General features: G+C 41.6%; 1 protein-coding gene across 2 annotated transcripts in view; it reads right to left on the bottom strand.

Annotated features, from left to right (window-relative positions):
- The window catches only part of RPTOR (regulatory associated protein of MTOR complex 1), a 324,607-nt gene that overhangs the window by 162,273 nt on the left and 136,612 nt on the right, over positions 1-25,722 (bottom strand). For both annotated transcript variants that reach the window (XM_086356543.1, XM_086356544.1), the window contains exon 5: positions 11,028-11,174. In XM_086356543.1, coding sequence (XP_086212669.1) covers positions 11,028-11,174 — 147 coding nt within the window. The remainder of the gene's footprint in view (positions 1-11,027; positions 11,175-25,722) is intronic.

Here is a 25,722-nt window from a genome sequence, read left to right as displayed (position 1 = left end):
ACAAGTTGCTGGAAACTGAAATTTAGGTCAAGAGAGCAGAGGGAGTCACTCTGTTGCAAGAAGACTTGTAACAATAATAGGGAAACCCCCAATGTTCCCCACAAAGGGCAGCTAAAGAACATGCTTCACAGCATAGTCTGTCATGATTATCCTGAGAGCTTACCTAAATGGACCATCCACTGTTTTAAAGCCATTTCGTTGTTAGCAATCAGTTTCTAAAATGCTCTATAATTATTCTATAACTCAATAAAGATGCTTAGTTAGAAATTACAATGAAATTTCTCCCCAATTAACTCTTAAGACAGGCAACTAAAAGAAGGTAACTCAAAAACTCTCCGATGCTTTACATCACAAAGAGCATTTACGTTTGGGGGTTACTGTGAACAATGCTGCTGTGCATCTGCGTACAGGTTTTTGTGTGGACACATGTTTTCAAGTCTCCAGGGTACAAACCTAGGAATGGAACTACTGGGTCATCTCCAGCTCCAGGTTTAACGTTTGAGGAACTGCCAGACTGTTTTCTAAAGTGGCTGCAGCATTTTACCTTACTTAACCATCTTGATGCGGTGCTATGGTCTGAATGTACATGTTCCCCCCAAATTCATATGCTGAAATCCTAACCCCCAGAGGTGACAGTGCTAAGAAGGTGGGACCTTTGGGAGGTGATTAATTTATGAGGCTGAAGCCCTGCTGAATGAGGTTAGTGTCCTTACAAAAAAAGCAGCCTGACAGCTCCCTGACCCCTTCCACCACATGAGGACACAGCAAGAAGGCCTGGCCATGAACTAGGAAAAGGGCCCTCACCTGACCAAGCTGCACCATGATCTTGGTCTGTCCAACCTCCAGAACTTTGAGAAATCAATCTCTGTTGTTTAGAAGCTACCCAGTCTGTAGTATTTTGTTACAGTAGCCCAAATGGACTAGGACAGGTAGGAATTTAAGATTATTCATTTGATACTTTCCCTATTTTCTAACATAAAGATCTAGTGCTGTAAATTTCCCTTTCAATTGCTTTCACTGTTTCTTAACAATGCTGACAGGTTGTACATTTCTTTTCTTTTTTTCTGTTTATTTAATTGAAATATAGTTGACTTACAATGCTGTGTTACTTTCTGCTGTACAGCACAGTGATTCAGTTATACATATACACACACACACACACACACACACACACACACACACTCTTTTTCTCATATTCTTTTCCGCTGTGGTTTATCACAGCACACTGAGTATAGTTCCCTGTGCTACACAGCAGGATCTTGTTTACCATTCTGTATATAACAGCTTACATCTGCGAACACCAGCCTCCCACCCCTTGGGAACCACAAGTCTGTCTTCTATGTCCATGAGTCTGTTTCTGTTTCATAGATAGGTGCATTTGCGTCACTTTTTAGAATCCACATGCATACAAGTGACATCATATGGTATTTGTCTTTTTCTTTCTGATTTACTTCACTTAGTATGATAATCTCTAGTTAGAACCATGCTGCTATAAATGGCATTATTTCCATCTTTTTAGGGCTGAGTAATATTCTATTGTATATATACCACATCTTTATTCATTCATCTGTCAATAAACATTTAGGCTGCTTCCATGTCTTGGCTATTGTAAATGGTGCTGTTTTGAACACAGGGATGCATGTGTCTTTCTGAATTAGAGTTTTTCTGGATATGTGTCCAGGAGTTGGATTGCTGGATCATATAGTAAATTAATTTTATTTTTAGTTTTCTAACATATATTCATTTTCATTCAGTTAATGTACTTTCTTTTATTTCCCTTGAGATTTTTAACCCGTCAATTATAGGTTAATTTTTTTTTCTGATATTTTTCTGTTGTCTTTCTATCATTGACTTCTAGTTGATTTTACTATGGTCAAAGAGCAGGCCTGTGTGATTTCTATTATTTAAAATATGTTGAGGTTTGCTTTATGACCCAGGATCTATCTTGATGGATGTTTCATGGACACTTGTGTATTTTGCTGCTGCTGTTGGAGTGTTCAGTGTCAATTAGAGCTCTGTGACTGATATTCAACAGATAGGACTGTGCCTTCTGTTTTTTCCCCTTGCAAAAGTCTTACTGTACAATGTTGAAGAGGAATAATGAGAATTAATATCTTTTCCTTGCTTTTGACCCCAATGTTAAGAAAAATCACTTACCCTCTTGTCCCTCCCCTCAAATGGGCTGGTAACTTCCCGCCTGCCCTTCTCCCTGTGCATGGCTCTGTGACCACCCAGCTGAGTACTGCCATTTTTCCGGTTGCCACCAGAAGCACCGTGGCCTGTGCCACCACAGATCCTTTGCGAGAGAACATCAGGCCTTTATCTCCATGGCCTCCAGCTGACAGAGGGGGGCCCTCCTGTGATAGCAAGTCAGGCCATGCAGATGAGTCCTGCCAGGAACCACAGCACCCTGCACCAATATCCCATGGTGCTGATCATGATCTGTGGTCCAAAATATTAAGTGATTTCTGGCATGTTTTAAAATAGACTAAATTAGGAAAAAGCATTAAACTCTTAAGACTTAACTTGTAGAAGCTCCCAATTTTATGATAGCTGCAATAATGTACTATATTCATGGATTTGGGTTAATAATTTTTCCTTTATTTCTTTTTACATTTCATACAAATCAATCAAAGATTAAACATATTCAGTGAATCATAGATATATCTAAGGAAGATAAATAAATGTAGCTTATTCAAATGTATATTTATTTATCAGACCAAATCTGTAAATGTTTCCTAAACAGCTACTTCATATGAAGCTTTCTTGATAGGTTTACATAATAGGTTTAATAAATACAGCAGACAACACCAATAGAAGAGATACTATAAGACAAGGCATAATTATTTTGTCAAATGAATTGCATAAAAATTTGCTATATGAGGTCATCTGAGAAAGATTTCAGGTGCAAGGAAGTAGAATTTTAGTTACACCCTTAAAGTTGACTGTACTAATGATACACTTTGCTTGTCTGTGGATTTCATTTAATACCACCAGTAGTGAGGGTTTCTGAATTTTTTATGCAGAGAAATCACATTTCTTTTACCCAAAGTCTTCAAATTCCAGGACTAGGAACAGTACAAGGTGCCAAGAGAAAAGAACTGCAGGTTCCCATAAAAATCATAAAAGGGAAGGTGTGCACAGGAGCTGAGTCTGGAGACAGCTTATGTATGTTCTGTTGCCCAGGCTGACTGGACTAAATGTAAAAGTGCTCTGCAAACTAGAAAAGGTTGTACAAATAAAAGAGGGTAGGTAATGTCCCTCAGCTAAGGCCTCCGGGTGCTCTGGCCTCCCCTGGTGGTGCCTTTCCACCTTGCATGGCCTCTTCTCTTCCCAGTTCTCAGTGGCAGCAAGGGTCCTGATCTTTGAGAGGCTGCTTTTCTTATCAGTGCTTTTCTGTGACCCTTTCCACTTTCTGGTTAGCAAGCCAGCTCCCAGCACCCTAGGAGGCCCACCCTTCTCCTCCACTCATCATTTCCATAATGGCTTCATCTTCTCCAGCAAGGGGCTGTGGGTGGCTGTGTGGAGCCCAGTGAAAGGAGTTTCTGCTGTATTTGCTTACAGGTTAACCCCCATTCACTATCCTATAAAAAAGTGGAAATGGCAGCATTTTTTCTAAATTTACAAATGTGGAGGGGGGAGTGTTTCAACAAGATAATAGGTTTCTTACCAATATTTGTTTTGAAAATGTTCACTACTAACAATTCTTACAGCTTACTATACATAGAATGTAAGATACAGAAGGGTGAACTTGACCAGCCTTTATTTCAAAAAGGGCCTGTTCAGCGTGTGTGTGGAGAAGCAAATGGGGGAGGCACTTCACTGCTGAAGCCTGAGGTGGTGCAGGGGTAAGACAGGGCTCACCTGAAGACCTGCCATCGGGACGGCCTTCTACTCACCCATGTCCTAAAGCCAGGCGTCCTGCAACCACCCCGCCCTAGGAAGCACCTGGAGGTGCTCTTCTCTAAAGAGAGTTACTGATGTGTCTGGGGGAAACTAGGGTGGCTAGTGTAGTCGCCGGCTCTCAGAGAAGGAATGCTCTCTGGACTGTGGGCAAGGGTGCTCCAGGATAGCCAGCTCCCACCTGCCTGGCCCTCCATGGCACATAGCGACAGTGGGTAGCCTCCCTTCATTCTTAAATATGAGAAGCAACAGGGAGTCATCATAAGCCTTCTGGAGAAAGGAGAACAACCCAAATAACTCATTTATACAACCCAAATAACCCACAAATTTATACCAGAGGTAACTTAAAAAAAGGACATCTTTTTAAAGTCCATATATTAAAAAATAAATAAGGTTATCAACATCACAGACCTCTTGTTTCCCTGCTACCTACAAATGGTAATTATGAAGCTACAGAAGAGAAAGAATGGGAGACTTGAAAACACTTGTAACGTGAAAGCTAGAGATGGACAGCCTGAGCTCCCTGTAGAGTTAGCATGGTGGACCCTGCTCTGTAGCGTGAACATGCCGACAGCAAGTCCATGGAGAATGCTCACAAATTCACAGACACAAGCTCCATTTAGTAAGCAGTCATCAAGACATATTCCTTATCTACAGATAACCTTAGAATTAACTTGTGACACTCAAAAACCATAGACAGACATTGTTACTATAAATATTAACCTTAACACAGAGTTAACTTCTATTTCAAGTTCCACAGACATCCACACAATGTGCTGTCTACAATACTAGCAAAGGAACCACAAGGTTGCAAAATACGAATTCTCTAGTTCTATGGGATACACATTTAACATTTTTTGAAGAAACCTGAAGTGTGATGTTAGACTTTTTTTTCACCATTAATTTACATATGTGACATAAAATTTAGTCACAGTGATGACTACATGAAGATAATGTCATATATCAGTATGAACAGAGGATTTCAAATGGGTAAGTCACTGTGAATTCAGTGATGCTGCAGGATCACACCTGTTTCTATGAAAATGAGTGTCCGCTGGACAAGGTACTGAGCTGCTGGATGCTACTGCTGGAGCCAGCAGAAGCGGGTCATACAAAGAAGTTAACCAAATATTGGATCAAAACATGATTCTTGGTACTTCCCTGGTGGCCCTGTGGTTAAGATTCCACGCTTCCACTGCAGGGCGCAAGGGTTCGACCCCTGTTTAGGAAACTAAGATTCCGCATGTCATGAGACATGGCCAAAAACAAAACATGATTCGCTTGGAGGTATTGTGAGAAAAGCCCTGTCAAGTGTGAACAGACAGTAAGAGGAGAGAATGAAGCCACCACAGTAATGGCCTGAGCCTCGATAGCAGACCCCCCACCCAAAGTGTGTCAACTGTCCTTGGGGGAAGACATCGTCCCACCACTGCTATGGCTGCCACCAAGAAACTGTCTGGGCTCCCGTCCCACACCAGTGAGGACAGTCATGCTCAGGATCAAGTCTTACAGGGACACAGCGCAACCCCATCAATCTCTGTAAAAGAAGGGCACACCTTTTCCCATCACTGGACATCAACTCACCTCTCTGCCTCCACAGAAAGAGAAAGAAAGGCCAAGACTTGACCCCTGCTTCACTGTGGTCTTCAGTGAAGAGAAGGATCGTAACTGCTCATGGCAAGTATCTACTGGGAGCAGAACTAATGGATGAAAAAACTTGATAAAGACCATTTCAAAGAGAATCCATTTTAAGATTTGGTCTCCTCTTAGAGCTACAAAGATTCTATATTCAAGATAAAAGTTGTTGCCAAAAAAAAAAAAAAAAAAACAAACAAACCCTGGATTCTCTTTCTCTGTCAACGTACATACTGTGTATATATGGTGGATATAAATACTCCTCTGGCTTTTATCATGAATGGAGGTAGCTGGACGTCTGGACTCTTGTGATGGCTACAACAAGGCCACTGGGCAGACTTCTCAAGTCCACCTTCTCACCTACCATAAGAAGTAAAGGTGAGATTGTTCCGTGAAAAGAGTCTAAAACTCCACACTCAAACTGTCCATGATGAGTGTGGACAGAATGAAGACAATAAATAGCATATGCCATATGGTGGGTGGAGTGGGGGGATTGTATATGACCTAGCTTTAGCCAATGAGATTCTCACGAAAATGACCTAGCTTTAGCCAATGAGATTGACCTCATCGTATATGACCTAGCTTTAGCCAATGAGATTCTCACGAAAGCAAGTGAGCAGAGGTCTCATTTGCTTTAGTAACAGAGACAGATGTGAGGGTTCTGCCCTTTCCCCTCCTCATCTAGCCTCAAAATGGAAGAATGTGCTGTAAGCATCAGGATAAAACATCAGAGTGGAAAGACTAAAAACAGCCTGGTTCCCTGATGGTACAGCTGAATAATTAAATCATTTGCCTCAGAGTTCCTAGCAAAAATGACAAACTGTGACTTGTTTAGAAAGCAGAAGTGAGATTCTTCATTACTTACAGCAGTCTAAATACAAGTGCTTCAAGTCTGAGAAAGATTACATCCTTTCTTAGGTTGCTACTTGAGGATTTGCCCTAGCAGAACAAAGGAGAAAATTGAGGAGAAAAGAGACAAAGGTAGAATCTAGGAAACAGTGGATGCATCCAGAAGAACAATAAGGAGAACTCCCGGGAAGACAGTTTTGGAGCAGGCTTGTCTTAAACAGCTGATGAAGCAGGTGGTGGAGGGCTGGAGAAGAAGAAACTTTGGGAAGGGGCATATTTTGAGATTCAATGCTACCCATGCAAATTTGGGAACTGTGGAAATGCTAAAGATCTAATCAAGAAGAAAGACAATCTCCAGGAAAATCAAAGCAACAAACGATTGTAAAAATGGAAAGCACAGCACCCTAGTTAGCCATTCAATGAACAGTATTTACATGGTCATAATCAGGGAGCTGAAGTTTAATATTTGTCATTTTTTAGGCATACCTTCTTAGTGTATGTATTCATGGGGAGTTAATTATGCTCAGAGACTAGAGAATAATCATAAAAGTACAGATAACAGAGGTTGGGAAGGTCCAGAGGTAAAAGAAAGTCCAAAGAAGCTAAGAACCTATTAATAAAACCAGAAGATAGGACTGATTATTGACAAAACTATTATAGAAATAAAAACATAAGCATATGATTTCAAAAGGCAAAGGTTAGAAAGTATAGGGAATCCAAATACAGGGACACAACTAAATGACAGCGAGGAAATAGGAGAGGGTAGTCAGCGACCCTCTCTCTCCAATTTCTCTTTAGAATTCACAATTTACAATGTACTAATGTGACTTAAAACTATGGGGTACCATGTCTCTTTACTATCTAAGTTCTATATAATTTCTCCAATTGTTTAAATAGAATTTACTCATGGCAGTTCTGTTTTTGGTTTATATGGTAGCAGAAAGCCCAGAGATAACCTAAACATTATGAATCAAGAAGTAGTAGTATAAGCATAAACTGTGGAAAATTCTGAAAGAGATGGGAATACCAGACCACCTTATCTGCCTCTTAAGAAATTTCTACGCAGGTCAGGAAGCAACAGTTAGAACTGGACATGGAACAACAGACTGGTTCCAAATAGGAAAAGGAGTTCGTCAAGGCTGTATATTGTCACCCTGCTTATTTAACTTCTATACAGAGTACATCATGAGAAATGCTGGACTGGAAGAAACACAAGCTGGAATCAAGATTGCCGGGAGAAATATCAATAACCTCAGATACGCACATGACACCACCCTTATGGCAGAAAGTGAAGAGGAACTGAAAAGCCTCTTGATGAAAGTGAAAGTGGAGAGTGAAAAAGTTGGCTTAAAGCTCAACATTCAGAAAACGAAGATCATGGCATCCGGTCCCATCACTTCATGGGAAATAGACGGGGAAACAGTGGAAGCAGTGTCAGACTTTATTTTTCTGGGCTCCAAAATCACTATAGATGGTGACTGCAGCCATGGAATTAAAAGACACTTACTCCTTGGAAGGAAAGTTATGACCAACCTAGATAGCATATTCAAAAGCAGAGACGTTACTTTGCCAAAAAAGGTTAGTCTAGTCAAGGCTATGGTTTTTCCTGTGGTCATGTATGGATGTGAGAGTTGGACTGTGAAGAAGGCTAAGCGCTGAAGAATTGATGCTTTTGAAGTGTGGTGTTGGAGAAGACTCTTGAGAGTCCCCTGGACTGCAAGGAGATCCAACCAGTCCATTCTGAAGGAGATCAGCCCTGGGATTTCTTTGGAAGGAATGATGCTAAAGCTGAAACTCCAGTACTTTGGCCACCTCATGTGAAGAGCTGACTCATTGGAAAAGACTCTGATGCTGGGAGGGATTGGGGGCAAGAGGAGAAGGGGACGACAGAGGATGAGATGGCTAGATGGCGTCACTGACTCGATGGACGTTGAGTCTCAGTGAACTCCGGGAGTTGGTGATGGACAGGGAGGCCTGGCGTGCTGCGATTCATGGGGTCACAAAGAGTTGGACACGACTGAGTGACTGATCTGATCTGATCTGCTCTGAGTATAAGCATATTATTTTCATTTATAGAGATACTCATAGAGGAACTAGAAATGTAAACAGTTCAAATAGGTTCCCTATAATAGCAGAGTCTTGGCCAAGGAGGGGTGAGGCCAGGGACTACTTCATTCACCATAAACCCTCAGTATTATTTAATTTTTAATATCATGGCATATACTAATTTAGTAAAAATAAAAACATGTATCTTAAAAAAAGAAACACTGAAAGCAAAGAAAACTGAAGCAATATGCAAAGCAATATGACACAATGAAAAATGCAGAGAACGTGACTGAGTGACAGGCGCTTTCCTGGCTCTGAGGAAGTCTCTATTGTGTGCAGTAATTTATTCTGTGCTTTCACAGAGGCGTCTGCTGCTTCACCCGCAGTTTTCCTTTGAGATGGAAGTCCACAATAAGTAAACCTCCTGCTCCCAGCACAAGCACTGTGCTCTGGAACGTGAAAGCTGATAATCATCTCTTAAAATTTATGTCACTCATATTTGTTGTTAATGTTTACTACTTGGAGGCTTTCTGGTCCAGGTAACTATTTTCTTTCATTATATTTAATCATTTTTACCCTCTTTATTTTTAAAACTCTGGCACAAACCATTTTACCCGCCAACTTCTTTCAGTTTCATGTCATCAGCTACCCAATAAAAGTGTTCAAATGTATCATAAATTTACAAGGAATCTGGCCAACTGGAGACAGGCAAAGAATTTTTTAAAATAATAAACCTAAGAGGCCACACAGGATTGTGGTTTCTACAGCAGATTAAAAAAAAAAAAAATGACTAACATGAACATTAAGATATTAGCTGGGAGCCAATTTTATCATTTTAATTTCCGCTCTTTATGCAAGAGACCGGCTGAACAATAGCCAATAATAGTAAGTGTAATGGAAAACCGAAAGACTTATCTACACTGTAATTAAGAAAAGAATGAAGATTAAAGTTGGAGCTAATTATAAAACATATGGTATAACTTTGCATTGCCGTCTATTTGCCACTTCAGATAACGTATTTTTCATTTACTCTCCTCCATGAGGGATTAGTCAATTAAACATTTCACTCCCTCCCCCTAAAAAGAAAAAGATGGATGGAAAACTTTTTTTGTCACACTCAATGAAATGAACAGTTTCTCGGGCTGATTAATCCTTGGCAACATACAGAGAACACATACAGAACCAAGAGAGCAGATACACCAAGTGCTAGAGCATAAACATTTAGTTTCATGCCTGAGAGGGAAATGCTTGCCTTCTGCTGAGAGGGTGGGAGAGGGGCTGTATTTAGCATGTTTTAATTATCAAAGGATGATGTACTGGTCTTTCCTTAACCACCCTGAAGCTCAAAAATTGGGAATAAATATCCGGCCAGATTCTTTGGCATTTTTATTTACATATTTTAAATTAAAAAAAAAATTTTTTTGCAATATTTATTACTTGATGTGAGGAACAGCAATTACCTCTTGGTGTTTTTGAGTTTTTAGCACTTGTAACATAACCTATCCCTTGGGTAAACAGAGATGGCATGCCTAAATGCAAGGTAAAAATTTAATGCTATAAAACTTGATCTTTCCCTTCCCTTATTCTAGAATGCAAATGATAATATTACTAAAGACAACAACAATAATAACAACTGGTGGCGCTGGGTTCCATTTTCAAGAATAAAGGGCAATTTAACAGTCACTCTGACGCAAAGTTCTGCATAAGGTAATTTATAAAATATTTATAAATTAACTGTATGACATGTTAAATTCTACCAAGTAGAACTTCAAATTTTATTCCTGATACTTTCAGCAATATCCTCAGATGAAATGCAAAAAACATAACAATACATTAAAACTGGATAGGCCCAAAAGGGCTTGAGGAAACATGTTCTCGGGACCATTTCTGTTCTGAATTGAGAATTTCCTGCACAGCAACCAGTTGGAATTCATGACCCCCTGGAGGCTGCAGGATACTTTATTCTCACTCTTGTGCAGGCCACAGGATGGAGGCCTCTTAATTGAAACTGCCTCTTCAATTTCTCTTTAGAACTCACTGTTTAATTCAAACATCAAATATTAATTAAAACAACCAAGTAAAACAGCTCTTCACAATCAGAGCACTACACTGGCTCTCCAGTTCTTTAAACAGAAGCCACCAATGGCAGCTATTTTGGTTTGTTTTCTGTATTTAGCCTAGTAGGGTTTTTTTCTCCCCCCAGCACCAAAGACGAAAAAAAAGAAAAGAGCAATAACAAAGACGAGAGTGGAGCTGAAGACCGTGCCCAGACACAGGCCCATTTCTCTGAAAATAAATGTGTCTGCTTTATTTTCACATTTATCTCGGAGGCAGAGCCCACTGGAGCACAAATCAACTCTATTAATGTTATCACTTAATTAAAATTTGTATTAAAAATGATGCTGGGTAAAGCAAAACGCAAAATAAGACCAAGAGCTTGTCTGGAGTCCCTCCCAAGTTCTTTGTCATGGACCCCACCACCTTACTCTGAGCACTCTGAGCACCACAGACAGCTCACCGCACCTGAGAAAATAAAACCACTGAGGGGCTGACCTTCACCCCCAACTCCCACCCCAGGGTGCCCGGGGCCTCACCTCCAGCTCCTGCTCCCTCTGCAGGGCGAACTGCTTGAAGGACTTGACAATGAGGCCAGCATTGGAGCAGTCGTAGACGAATATGGAGGGGCTACCCATCCACGTCTGCAGGTCGTATATAGACAGAGGGATGTACTGAGTGTAGTTCTGGAAGAGAAAACAGTGCATGTTTGTGACTCACACCTGGAGAACTCTGCCTGCCCACCAGGACCTGCACCTCCACGAGGGTCCCAAGCATGGGACTTGCTGCATATAACGTTCTGCACACTGTAGTAGAACAGCAGTAGTCTAAGCTCCCCACCATCTGCCCGTTTCAATCATAAAGAGGCGGGCAGTGGTCACAGTTCAACCCCGGCTGGAGCTCCTCTCGTCCTCTGTTCGGCTCTCTCCTCTCCTCCCCTTGGGAGCACGCTCACTGCACTGAGGGATCTCCTTCCACGTGTCCCATCACGGCGCCTTCATACCCACCCTTCCTCTGCCACCCATCTGCAGTCAAACCACAGCCTTCTCTATAAAGCCCAAGGCTCTGTATGCTACTCTGTTCCTGTTCACCATCTACTCCAAAGCTTCTCCAGGCTTATATAACAGAACCCACTCCTCACTTACAAAGTCAGCTCGGAAGAATTGACTAGGTCCTCAAATGTGCAGGGTTTCCCTGCAGTCCCTTCATTTCAGTCCTACCCATAAGCGCTTTATCCTCTAGATGATTTAAATCACACTGAAGGTGTACAAGTGGATTTGGCCCCATAAACTTTTTTCAAAGCACAGAACAGTAACATAATAACATGAAATCTGCTAAGTGAAATATTTTTCTGGACATGCTGTACTCTTCAGTACTTGAAACCACTCCAGCAATTACTGGTAAACATAGAAAGGAATGGCCCTCATCTCAGCAGAGAAATTATTAAAAATCCACACTCAAAAGTAACATTTTTAAGCAATTCTTCTGCATAGAACACCCCACTTATTTACCGTTCCTCGGGCACTAATGGTTTAAGTGGTGAAACTCCGGCAGAAATCAATTCTGTGCACTTACAGGAAAGGTGACGGTGTTCCCTCAAGGCTGAGCCACAAACACTGCCTCTGGTATTGCCAAGAGGATCATTTCTAATGCAATAGAGAAAACAGGCAGAAGACCGGAAGACCAAACCAGGCCTGGAGAAGACTGCCATCAAGGTGACGGCAAAAGCCTTCTTGTTAAGCACACTCATCACCAGCTGCAAGTCCCATCCCAGACAGGGGAGGACGTGCCGGCAGCACAGGGGTGGTGGGGGTGCAGGCATCTTCAGCACAAAGGGACCACCCTCTGCTCATGCCATGCCACTTCACCCTGCAAAATGCAGTCACCTGGTGTCTTGCTCACTGTCACTGCAGAAGGTTAAAGAACACTTGGATATGCTCTCTCTAAATAAACTCTCACGGAAGAGTTCTAAAGAAAGCAGTTCTTCCTAATGAACCTATAAATGCGGCACCCAATCAAAATACCAGCAGGGGTTTCCCGTAACGGAATTTGACAAGAGATTCTAAAGTTAGTGCTGAAGAGACATTTATAAGAATACCCCCTCAAAAACTGTGAAGAAAGAATAACCAGTGGGGACTCATGCTGGCAGATATTAAATACATTATAAATCTCTATTGTAATTACAGGATGCTATCAGGAAAGGAGAGACAAACAAATAAAACAGGAGGGAAAGCCCAGAAATAGACCCACAAATATAACTGTAACGGCGGTGGCATATCACCCCAGTGAAGAAAGAATGAACAATTCAACAAGTGATTCTGTAAAATCTAACTGAGCATTCAATACTGCCATCTGAGATTTCACACACAAAATAATCAGGACAGATTTTAAAAATAAATAAAAAGCAGAATAACAGATTTAAAAATTTGTTTTGGTGTAAGAAAGACCCTCTTAAACATACGAAAGAAAAAAAAATGTAACAGCATAAAAATTAAATAATTCTGGTAAAAGTGCATATCAATGACAAGCAATTGAAGAGTGAAGTAGGTACAACGTATGTGACATAGGGTCTGTATTGAGGATATGTGTATATACAAGCTTGTGCTGCAAATCAACAAAGGCTAAACAACATACAACAGGCAAAAGCTGCACACAGGCAATTCACAGAAGAAACATGATGATCAACAATTATGAATGTTTCACTCTCTCGATTAATCACGGAAATGTGAATTACAATGAGAATCATCCATCTATCTACCTTTCTTCATCCAGCAAACTGGAAAAAAATATAACAGATGAATAAAGCCCTATGTTGACAAGGATGTTCAACAGGGCGCCAGCTCATCATTGCTGTGAGTATAAATTTAGGAAGATTTTTTTGGGAAGGCAATTTGGGTGGTTCTTAAAATTTTTTAATGTACATGCCTTTGACTTCTAGGTGTCCATCTTATAGAAATACTTGCATTTGTATGTACAGGGATCTCTGATACTTTCACTGGTAAAATCCTGTAAGCTGTCTACATGCTACTGTGGAAAAGACTGCCAGTCTACAACCTATTTTTTACCCTCTTCATCATCAACGCAAGTTTAGCTGAGCACTGTTCCCAGTTTCCTTTGCAGCTAAGTCTGATCTTGCAGCCCAAATCTGACCTATGGGACATGATCAGAAATGTGTCCAAATTATAAGTGCTGCCCTAATGCTCACCCCTTCCTCTTTCCCTTCCCGGGAAAAAAACGCAAACATGGCAGGCCATCCACCTTTGACTGTACAGGAGGACTGGAGAGTTGTGTGACGGAAGGACTTGGGCTCGGTGTCATGAGACAATACCGCAGCAGGCCCAGATGGCCCAGAGGGACTGTCACAGACAACCCTGGATCCTAATATATCCAATATGAAGGATCATTAAGCAAAAGGGGCCCATACTATGGAACACCATGCAAGGTTATTTATAGGCACTGACATGGAGAGATGTCAGAGGCTTGTAATGATTTTTAAAATGCAAGTATTAGAACCTCATATATAATATGATCCCATTTTGTGTGTAAAGCACCACATCCCCAGCACGTAACTTGAATGAAATAAGAACTCAGCAGGCATGTGCTAAGGGGAAGGTCCTATAAATGGTGCTGAAAGAACATGGAACGGCTAAGGGCTGTTTTCTCTGACCTGGGAGATGACAGGGGAGTGGGGGCTGGTAAGAAAGTGTCACATCTATTTCTTTTAAGACCTCTTTTCTCTTGGAACATTTTAGAATAGAAATTACTTGTATTTTTTAAAAGACAAAATGTACATAACTACTAAAAGGGAGGAAAAGGGTAAGCTCTGGGGTTCACTATAATGTACGTTCATTGTGTTTCATAACCAGCAGGTATCACATGTTATCTGTACAAGTAAAAAGGCTTCAGCTAAGCCACACTGGACAGAGCAGACATGAGTCAGTGCCTCCCTGGACAAAGCAGGAAGAGCAATCCTCTCCAGCCCTCTCCTCAGCAGCCTCCCTCCCTTGCTGACATGCAGGTCCCACTGCTATGGGGGGGTGGGGGGCGTGGGTTGGTGGGGTGTTGAAAATGAACCTGTTAAGTGTGCAGGAACACCCCTACACTGATAGGAGAAAGGATTTTAGCACCAGCCTAGGAAACTATCGCATTTTTATATACCAGCCACACTCTGCTGTTTATCTGCTTCCCACAAGGTTCTAGCTCAGCGACAAGTGGCCACAAACGGCTGGGGCAGTTCTGACCCCCTTCCTGCCACCCCTTCATCCCCATGACTGTCGGGAAAGGGTGATGCTTGTCATCTTTGCTGCCTTCTAGGTACAGCCCCACAAGACCCAAAGACAGGGAAGAAGCACTAAATAAAATATATTTTAACACATTAAGTTCTGAAGTCTGGCCTTTGTAACTGAAATATAATTTTTATATTTTCCCAAAATCAAAAGTTACTTTTTAAATTTCTGAGATACAAATGTAATTAATGGTGATTCATTAAAATAATGAAGCACTAATCCATCAGGAAACGTGTTAAGCATTTTCCCTTCCATTCCCTGTGCCTCTGGCTGCCCCTGAAATGGTTCAAGCGGAGTTGTCAGCCACTGAGCCCCACTGGAGGGCAGAACTGCCTCCATTCTCTAATGCTTGTCCAAGGGACAGCATGCAAGGAGATTTCAGAATTGGTTTTCAGCCTCACGATTTTTAGTTGTGAGAGGGGCTGGCACCCTAGGCTGTCCACAGGGACGCTTAGCCACAGAGAATGGCTTGGACCCATTCCTCCACACAGATGGGCTGCGTGGTGGGTGCAGCCTGTGGAATGCCAGTTGAGGATAAAGCGCCTTTGTAGCTGAGGTGGAGGCACCCCAGCCCTGTGGGCGTTTGGGGCTGGTCACTCGGTGTGGGGCCCAAACCACACCCATACCCAAGCAGGCGCTGCCACGCTTGGCAGCATCCCTGGCCTCAACCCACTACCTTCTAACAACACTTACCCCTCTCTGCCAGTCGTGACAACCAAAAGGTTTCTGGCGGCGGTGGTGATGGTTTAGCTGCTAAGTTGTGTCCAACTTCTGTGACCCATGGACTGTAGCCCATCAGGCTCTTCCATCCATGGGATTTCCCAGGCAAGAATACTGGAGTGAGTTGTCATTTCCTTCTCCAGGGAATCTTTCCAACCCAGGGATCAAACCCACTTCTCCTGAATTGCAGGGGGGTTCTTTACCACTGAGCCACCAAGGAAGCCACCAAAAGATCTCTGGACATTTAAATGTGCTCCTGAGAGGGAGGAAAGCCTCCTTGATGAGAACCTCTGCCTTTGAGGAGAGAGAATTTCATTTAAAGCAGGAGCTGTATTCTGCAGTTTAGTAAGCCTGTAAAACTTGGAAGTCTGTGTCCCTGGAGGGATACAAAATCAACTCTATTAAACTGCATGGAGGAAAGTGGCCTTTGAGAACTAATCCTTATTAGAACTTGAGCAGGTGGATCTCATTTCCCATCTCGGAAGGATCCTGGGGAGTCTGTCAAGCTTCAGCCAGAATCACGGTTTTACAAACCTGCAAAGGGCAGCCAGCAGGATGCTGGCTGCAGCGAGTGAGCGGAGGACAGAAGCAACATTCAAAGTGCAACTATTTCTATCCCGTGCAATATCCCCATGTCTTTTAGGCTGAACCAACCTACACAAGCTGGAGAAGTCAAAGTTCCCCGCACCGAAGGCCACCTGGAACACTCCAGGGCCTTTCAGGCATTGGTTTGGTTTCTCCCCCACCAAAAACTACAAGTACAGAGAATTCCTAATCAAAGCATCTCTCCTTTTTCTTGAAAAAAACATATCCAAGGCCATGTTTTCATTGCAAACAAAGAAAAAGAAATAGGTTTTAGATAATTTATTCATTACACTCCATTTTAGCTGTCAGGTTATATTAAACATAAAAAAAAAAAAAAAAAAAAAGCCGCATGCTTCATCGGACTGTCATCACAGCTGAGTCAACCACAGAGGCGGCGAGCACCGAGCCCCCGGACAGGAGCTGGGAGGAGGTGCACTTTGTTCTCCAGGTAAAGCCAGTGGCTCTCTATCTCTGAGCAGATTCTAAGTTCAGACAGCCCCTAACTCCCAATGGTTCAACTCATGAGTTTTTGACTTCACACTGGGGCAAAGTGACATCCAGGCAGTAGAAACTATACTTTGAATGTCGATTTTTTTCTGGGCTAGTGACATGCAGTCCTTGATGCTGGGCAGCAGCAGTGAGCACACCTCCCAATTAGTCCACAATCAGGAGGGTGAACAACCTATACACTTACAATTATCCAGGACACAAACAACCCTTCTGTTGGCTGATGGACTCTCTATCACTGAGTCACCTGGGAAGCCCTAGGTTAGGTGCAGCAAATGCGTTTTCAGCTTTTGGTATTTCCAAGTATGGTGGGCTTACGGGACATAACCCCACTCTAATGCTGAGGAAGGTCTGTACATCTGTTAAAGAACTCAAAATATGAGTCAGAAGTCTCAGCCAGAGTAAAATGGCATCCTCCTAAGGGTTTTCTGGTGAAGTCCCCAAGGGTGCATGTTTCCTCTGACCTCACAGACAGGAAGCACAGGCGCATCCAGATGTGTCACCCTGGCTTTCTCTGGATGGTAAAGGCATCTGCATGTGGCTATTCTCCAAGGAGAGCAGGGGAGCATGGGTTAGCAGAAGATTCGTCTGCCTTCTGAAGGAACCAGCAACGGAGGTGATGGCCCAGAGATGTTAGGTATGGGGTAGTGTTACTTGTGAATCAAACACTCCAGGGTTTAAGTCACAAGCAAACTCCTTAAAATCCTTAAGGCTGAAGTTTATTGGTTTTGTTGATACTTTCTCTGCCTTTCCTTTATTGTTGTTTAGTCACCAAGTTATGTCCGACTCTTTTCAACCCCATGGACTAAAGCCTACCAGGCTAGTCTGTCCGTGGGATTTCCCAGGCAAAAATATTGGAGTGGGTTGCCATTTCCTTCTCCAGGGGATCTTCCTGACCCAGGGATTGAACCTGCATCTCCTGCATTGGCAGGTGGAATCTTAACCACTAAGCCACCAGGAAAGCCCTCTTTCCTTTATTACAGCTCAATAATTGTTTACCCTACGAGTAATTTTAAATAAATGTTATTTAAATAATAGAATGTATTGGTTTGGAACAACTGCACGCCACTATCAAATAGATATCTCTTATTCTGGTTTAGTATATAGTTCATTACTGAGTCTGTTGAAAAATGAATCATAAAGGTTTTTAAATGTGCTATTATCAAAAGGATGTATTTGTGATTTTTTAGAATCAATATTTGTGCCAGACCACATTTAACATTTTTTACAATTGTTACTTTATCAAAACTGAGAGTATAGCAGTCCCCCTCCTTGAAAAAAGTGGGTAATTTTACTGTAAACTTGGTCTTTCTAGCATCTTTGTTTATGCTTGCAATGGCTGAAGACCATCAGAAAAAATTCTATTTCTTCAGGAGAAGAGTTAGCAAACTTTGGACGATCTCTTTATAAGAACTTTAAAGTATTTTTTTTTAAATACTATTTTCTTGATGCTGAGATGTAAAACTTTAGACCATATCTTAATTGATTTCTCAGATATTCTATGTTTGAAAACCAGATTTATGGAGGAAGAGTTCTCAAGTGAGTGTGCATCAGAATGGCCTAGAGGGCTCATTAAAATACAGATCTCTGGGTCCCTCCCCGGAATAGGCTTCTCTAAGTCTTCAGTAGGTTGTGATAATTTGCATGTGTCATAAATTCCAAGAATATCACTGCTACCATATTTTAAGAACCCCTGGTGCAGACAGTGCAAATGCTGGGGCAGAGGACATTCACTTTCCAGTTTGAGTGTCACCTGTTCTTCCTATGGATCATGGAGAACACTTGCTTTTTTCCATCCATGATTTAACATTTTACATGTAATGATCAGGATACACTTTGCTGATGATACTTATATAAAAATATCCATTCATCCATGAGTTGACATGTAAGAAGTGTTTTTTTTTTAATATAAATTTATTTAATTGGAGGTTAATTACTTTACAATATTGTAACTACGAATTCAATTTCATTGATTGATCTAGGGCTATTCAGATTTTCGACCTCATTTTGGGTCACTTTTGGAAAGCTGTATTTTAAAAGGCATTTTCCATCTAAGTTGTTAAATGTACTGGTATAAAATTATTAACATTCTCTTATCTTTTCAATGTCTATAGAATATGTGGTGACATCTTTCATTCCTAAATGTTGTCTTTTCTCTTTTTTTTCTTGCTACCTAGACTTGTTAATTTACAGACGTTTTCCAAAAACCAAACTTTAGCTCTTTTAACCTTCTGTACAACCTGGTCTCTGTTTTACTGATTTGTGCCCTTGATTATTTGTGCCCTTCTACTTCCTTTGAGTTTAGATTGCTCAACATTTTCCAGTTTCTTAAGGTAAACATTTATATTTTTAAGTCTTTCTTTCTTTCTGTATAAGAATTTAATAAGGCTATACATTTTTATATAAGCACTGCTATAACTGTATCCCACAAGTTTTGACAAGTCATCTTTTCATTACTGTTTAGTCTGAAGTATTTTCATTGTCCCCTGTCATACCTTTTTTGATACATATATTATTTAATTTCAAAATACTGGAGGATTTTCCAGGTAGCATACAATTTCAGATTCTGTGGTCAAGGAATAGACTCTGTATGATTTCAACCCTTCAAACTTTATTGAGACATTTATTTCTGTAAGGCGGAACAGGCCTTTCTCATGTTCTATGGGCATTGGGTGTAGGGTTCTGGTAAGTGAGTCAGAGCAATTGATGGTCTTTTAAGTGATTTTTTTTTTTTAATTAGAAAAATATACCATGTCTGGAGTTTTCTTTGTGAGAAAGTTTTTAATTATCAATTTTAACATTGGTTTTAACCTATCAATTACTGCCAGACTGTTACTCAAATACTGGATATGTTTCTTTCTCTAACTGGTCCTGACAATCTTGCTTTATGTGTCTTAAATTCTATTAGCCATCTATGCATTCAGGATAGGTATAGCTTCCTGATGACCTGACTTGTCTGGTACAATGTCTCTTTTCATCTCTGGCAAAACTCCTTGTCTCAAAGTCTATTTTCTCATTAGTAATACAGCCACTTTGGCTCTTTTTCAGCTAGTCTTTCGTGATACACCTTATTACATTCAAGCATCTCTCAGGACTTCCTTGGTGGTCAGTCCAGTGGCTAAGACTCTGAGCTCCCAATTGCAGGGGTTGTGGGTTCAACCCCTGGGGAGGGAACTAGATCCCACATGTTACAACCAAGAGTTCACAAGCTGCAAATAAAAAGAGCCTGCATCTGCAACAAAGATCGAAGATCCAATGTGCCACAACTAAGACCTGGTGCAACCAAAATAAATAAATGTAAATATTAAAAAAAGAAATAAAGTGCATCCCTTGCTGACAGCAGAAAGTGTGATCTTGCTTTTTTATTCAGTGCGACATAAACTTATAAAACACAAAGAATGAGGGACGTTCTAGAGGATAACTGGTCTGCACTCCAAAAGTCAATGTCCACTGTTCAGAAAATGGAAATACAAGTCACAGAATGGGAAGGACTCTTTTAAAGATGAATATCTGATAAAGGACTTGTACCCAAATGTAAAAGGAACTCTTAAACTGAGTGAGAAAACAAATAGTCCTATTAATTGATAAAAGTGGGCAAAAGATATGGAAACCCCACCAAAGAAAATATACAGATGGCAGCCAAGCATATGAAAAGATGCTCAACATCCTATGTCATTAAGGAACTGCAAATTAAAAGGAGATACCACGATGCACCTAATTAGAATGGCTAAAATCCAGAACACTGGCAACAACAAATGTCAAGGAGGATGTGCAGCAATAGGAACTACCATTTATTGCTGGTGGGAATGCAAACGACGCAGCTACTTTGGAACAGGGTTTGCCAATTTCTTAGAACGCTAAACATAACAGCTAGTCTAGCAGTGGCTCTCTTAGGTATTTACCCAAATGAGAAGAAATCTTATGTCTATACAAAAATCCACACAAAAGTTTAGAACAGCATTATTTACAATTCCCCAAAACTGGAAGCAACCAGGATGTCTTTCACTAGTGGTACATCCAAATAATGGAATCTTTTTCAGTGGTAAAGAGAAAATGAGCTCTCTAGCCGTGAAGAGACATGAAGGAAATTTGAATGTATACTCCTAATTGAAAAAAGCCAGTTTTAAAACACTACATTCTATATGCTTCTAACTATATGATATGCTAGAAAAGGTAAAACTATAAAGACAATATGATACAAATAACATATTTAACCCCTATATAAAACATATAATTGATCAAGACACACTAGGTTATCCCACAAAGGAAAGGTATATTTAATACTAGAAAATCATATATCTTCCAATGCATTTCAAGTTTAAAGGAGAAAAATCATACCATCATCTAACACATACATACAAAATGGCTTGGGGGGAAAAGCAACATCTATTGATGACTTGAAAAAATAAACTAGGAATAGAAGGGCATCTTTTAAAAAATATTTGTATAATGTTGTGTTCATTTCTACCATACAACAACATTGTGGCGGTTTAGTCACTAAGTTGTGTCTGACTCTTGGAACCCCATAGACTGCAGGCCGGGAGGCTCCTCTGTCCATGGGATTCTCCAGATTCTGCAGATTCTCCACTGCAAGAAAACTGCAGTGAGTTGCCATTTCCTTCTCCAGGGGATCAAACCCAGGTCTCCTGCATTGCAGGCAGATAATTTACCGAATGGCCTATGAGGGAATCAGTCATAATTATACATGTACCCCCTCCGTCTTGAGTCTCCCTCCTTTCCCCCATCCCACCTCTCTAGGTCACCACAGAGCGCCAGACTGGGCACCCTGTGTGCTACAGCAACTCCTCATCCACTACCCACTTTACACACAGCGGTGTGTATGTCGATGCTGCTTTCTCCATTTGTCCCATTCACTCCCTCCCCCACTGTGTCCACAAGTCCATTCTTTACACCTGTGTCTCCACCGAGAAGGGCATCTTTTAATCTGATAAGGGTTTTTCTTATTTTTTATTCTTTTTACAAATATCTATAGTGAATATCATACAATGATGCAGAGGACGCACTCCTTTCCAAATGAGGAATGAGACAAGGACATGCAGTCACCATTCCACTCTCTGGGAGGTGCTGGTAACACAGAAAGATACAAACAATAAACAGCAGGACTGGAAGGAAAGTAAACTGCTGTGATTTGCAAACCACATGGTAGTCTGTTTAGAAATTTTAAAATATGTACAAATCATTAGGATCAACGAGAGAACAGCAAATTAGAAAGAAGGAAAGTGAAGTCGCTCAGTTGTGTCCGACTCTGCAACCCCATGGACCATAGCCCACCAGGCTTCTCTATCCATGGAATTTTCCAGGCAAGAATACTTGACTGGGTTGCCATTTCCATCTCCGGGGGATCTTCCTGACTCGGGGATAGAACCCAGGTCTCCCACTGCAGGCAGACACTTTACCGTAAGCTAGTTAGCAAATTAGCAGACGTAAAAAAAATGTACAAAAAATCAACTGCTTTGCCACACACCATGGTAAAAACTCACAGAACATCATTTTTAAACATTTGTAACCACATGGCCAAGAGGAGCTACCCCTCGCCCGAGGTCAGGGGTGGTGGCCGAGAGGTGCTACCCTGCGCCTGAGGTCAGGGACGGCAGCTGAGAGGAGCAACCCCATGTCCAAGGAGCGGTGGCTACGCAGGCGCAGGAGGGCCGAGAGGAGCTACTCCATGTTCAAGGTCAGGAGGGGCAGCTGTGAGGACATACCCCTCATCCAAAGTAAGGAGGAGCGGCTGCGCTTTGCTGGAGCAGCCGAAAGGAGATAACCCACATCCAAGGTAAGAGAAACCCAAATGAAACAGTAGGTGTTGCGAGAGGCATTAGAGGGCAGACACACAAACCATAATCACAGAAAACTAGTTAATCTAATCACACGTACCACAGCCTTGTCTAACTCAATGAAACTAAGCCATGCCGTATGGGGCCACCGAAGACAGGCGGGTCATGGTGGAGACGTCTGACAGAATGTGCTCCACTGGAGAAGGGAATGGCAAACCACTTCAGTATTCTTGCCTTGAGAACCCCATGAACAGTATGAAAAGGCAAAATGATAGGATACTGAAAGAGGAACTCCCCAGGTCGGTAGGTGCCCAATATGCTATTGGAGATCAGTGGAGAAATAACTCCAGAAAGAATGAAGGGATGGAGCCAAAGCAAAAACAATACCCAGCTGTGGATGTGACTGGTGATAGAAGCAAGGTCTGATACTGTAAAGAGCAATACTGCATAGGAACCTGGAATGTCAGGTCCATGAATCAAGGCAAATTGGAAGTGGTCAAACAGGAGATGGCAAGAGTGAACGTCGACATTCTAGGAATCAGAGAACTAAGTTTCCAAGGCAAACCATTCAATATCACAGTAATCCAAGTCTATGCCCCAACCAATAATGCTGAAGAAGCTGAAGTTGAATGGTTCTATGAAGACCTATAGACCTTTTGGAACTAACACCAAAAAAGATGTCATTTTCATTATAGGGGACTGGAATGCAAAAGTAGGAAGTCAAGAAACACCTGGGGTAACAGGCAAATTTGGCCTTGGAATACGAAATGAAGCAGGGCAAAGGCTAATAGACTTTTGCGAAGAGAACACACTGGTCATAACAAACACCCTCTTCCAACAACACAAGAGAAGACTCTACACGTGAACATCACCAGACGGTCAACACCGAAATCAGATTGATTATATTCTTTGCAGCCAAACATGGAGAAGCTCTATACAGTCAGCAAAAACAAGACTGGGAGCTGACTGTGGCTCACATCATGAACTCCTTACTGCCAAATTCAGACTTAAATTGAAGAAAGTAGGGAAAACCACTAGACCATTCAGGTATGACTTAAATCAAATCCCTTATGATTATACAGTGGAAGTGAGAAATAGATTTAAAGGACTAGATCTGATAGAGTTCCTGATGAACTATGGACGGAGGTTCGTGACATTGTACAGGAGACAGGGATCAAGACCATCCCCATGGAAAAGAAATGCAAAAAAGCAAAATGGCTGTCTGGGGAGGCCTTACAAATAGCTGTGAAAAGAAGAGAAGCGAAAAGCAAGGGGGAAAAGGGAAGATATAAGCATCTGAATGCAGAGTTCCAAAGAATAGCAAGGAGAGATAAGAAAGCCTTCCTCGTGATCAATGCAAAGAAATAGAGGAAAACAACAGAATGGGAAAGACTAGAGATCTCTTCAAGAAAATCAGAGATACCAAGGGAACATTTCATGCAAAGATGGGCTCGATAAAGGACAGAAATGGTATGGACCTTACAGAAGCAGAAGATATTAAAAAGAGGTGGCAAGAATACACAGAAGAACTGTACAAAAAAAGATCTTCATGACCCAGATAATCACGATGGTGTGATCACTCACCTAGAGCCAGACATCCTGGAATGTGAAGTCAAGTGGGCCTTAGAAAGCATCGCTATGAACAAAGCTAGTGGAGGTGATGGAATTCCAGTTGAGCTATTCCAAATCCTGAAAGATGATGCTGTGAAAGTGCTGCACCCAATATGCCAGCAAGTTTGGAAAACTCAGCAGTGGCCACAGGACTGGAAAAGGTCAGTTTTCATTCCAATCCCAAAGAAAGGCAATTCCAAAGAATGCTCAAACTACCGCACAATTGCACTCATCTCACATGCTAGTAAAGTAATGCCAAAATTCCCCAAGCCGGGCTTCAGCAATACGTGAACCGTGAACTTCCTGATGTTCAAGCTGGTTTTAGAAAAGGCAGAGGAACCAGAGATCAAATTGCCAACATCCACTGGATCATGGAAAAAGCAAGAAAGTTCCAGAAAAACATCTATTTCTGCTTTATTGACTATGTGGATCACAATAAACTGTGGAAAATTCTGAAAGAGATGGGAATACCAGACCACCTGACCTGCCTCTGAGAAACCTGTATGCAGGTCAGGAAGCAACAGTTAGAACTGGACATGGAACAACAGACTGGTTCCAAATAGGAAAGGGAGTACGTCAAGGCTGTATATTGTCACCCTGCTTATTTAACTTCTATGCAGAGTACATCATGAGAAACGCTGGGCTGGAGGAAGCACAAGCTGGAATTAAGATTGCAGGAAGAAATATCAATAACCTCAGATACGCACATGACACCACCCTAATGGCAGAAAGTGAAGAGGAACTGAAAAGCCTCTTGATGAAAGTGAAAGAGGAGAGTGAAAAAGTTGGCTTAAAGCTCAACATTCAGAAAACAAAGATCATGGCATCTGGTCCCATCACTTCATGGCAAATAGATGGGGAAACAGAGGAAACAGTGTCAGACTTTATTTTTTGCGGGGCTCCAAAATCACTGCAGATGGTGATTGCAGCCATGAAATTAAAAGACACTTACTTCTTGGAAGGAAAGTTATGACCAACCTAGATAGCATATTCAAAAGCAGAGACGTTACTTTACCAACAAAGGTCCGTCTAGTCAAGGCTATAGTTTTTCCAGTGGTCATGTATGGATATGAGAGTTGGATTGTGAAGAAAGCTGAGCGCCGAAGAATTGATGCTTTTGAACTGTGGTGTTGGAGAAGACTCTTGAGAGTCCCTTGGACTGCAAGGAGATCCAACCAATCCATTCTAAAGGAGATCAGTCCTGGGTGTTCTGTGGAAGGACTGATGCTAAAGCTGAAATTCCAGTACTTTGGCCACCTCATGCGAAGAGTTGACTCATTGGAAAAGACTCTGATGCTGGGAGGGATTGGGGGCAGGAGGAGAAGGGGACGACAGAGGATGAGATGGCTGGATGGTGTCACTGACTTGATGGACATGAGTTTGGGTGAACTCCGGGAGTTGGTGATGGACAGGGAGGCCTGGTGTGCTGCAATTCATGGGGTCACAAAGAGTCGGACACGACTGAGTGACTGAACTGAACTGAACTGACTGAACCACGTCAAAAAAGTATGAAGTATCTAGGAATAAATCTAAAAAATGATACAAATATTTATGAAATTATAAGATACCACTGATACACACTTTGAAAGAGCATAGTTTGGAAAACTCAATAATATAAAGATATTGAGTCTCCACGCCCCACACCATTTAATCTAGTGATTTATAAGCTGATTGAGTATTTTCATGGAAGATCAACAGACCAAAAAGAATAAAGCAGGGAAACTCACCTT

The sequence above is a fragment of the Bos grunniens genome, chromosome 19, assembly GCF_055505025.1.
Source record: "Bos grunniens cultivar Pamir isolate PY7600 chromosome 19, Bosgru_T2T1.0, whole genome shotgun sequence".
NCBI lineage: Eukaryota > Metazoa > Chordata > Mammalia > Artiodactyla > Bovidae > Bos > Bos grunniens.
This window is presented reverse-complemented; position numbering and strand designations above follow the sequence as displayed.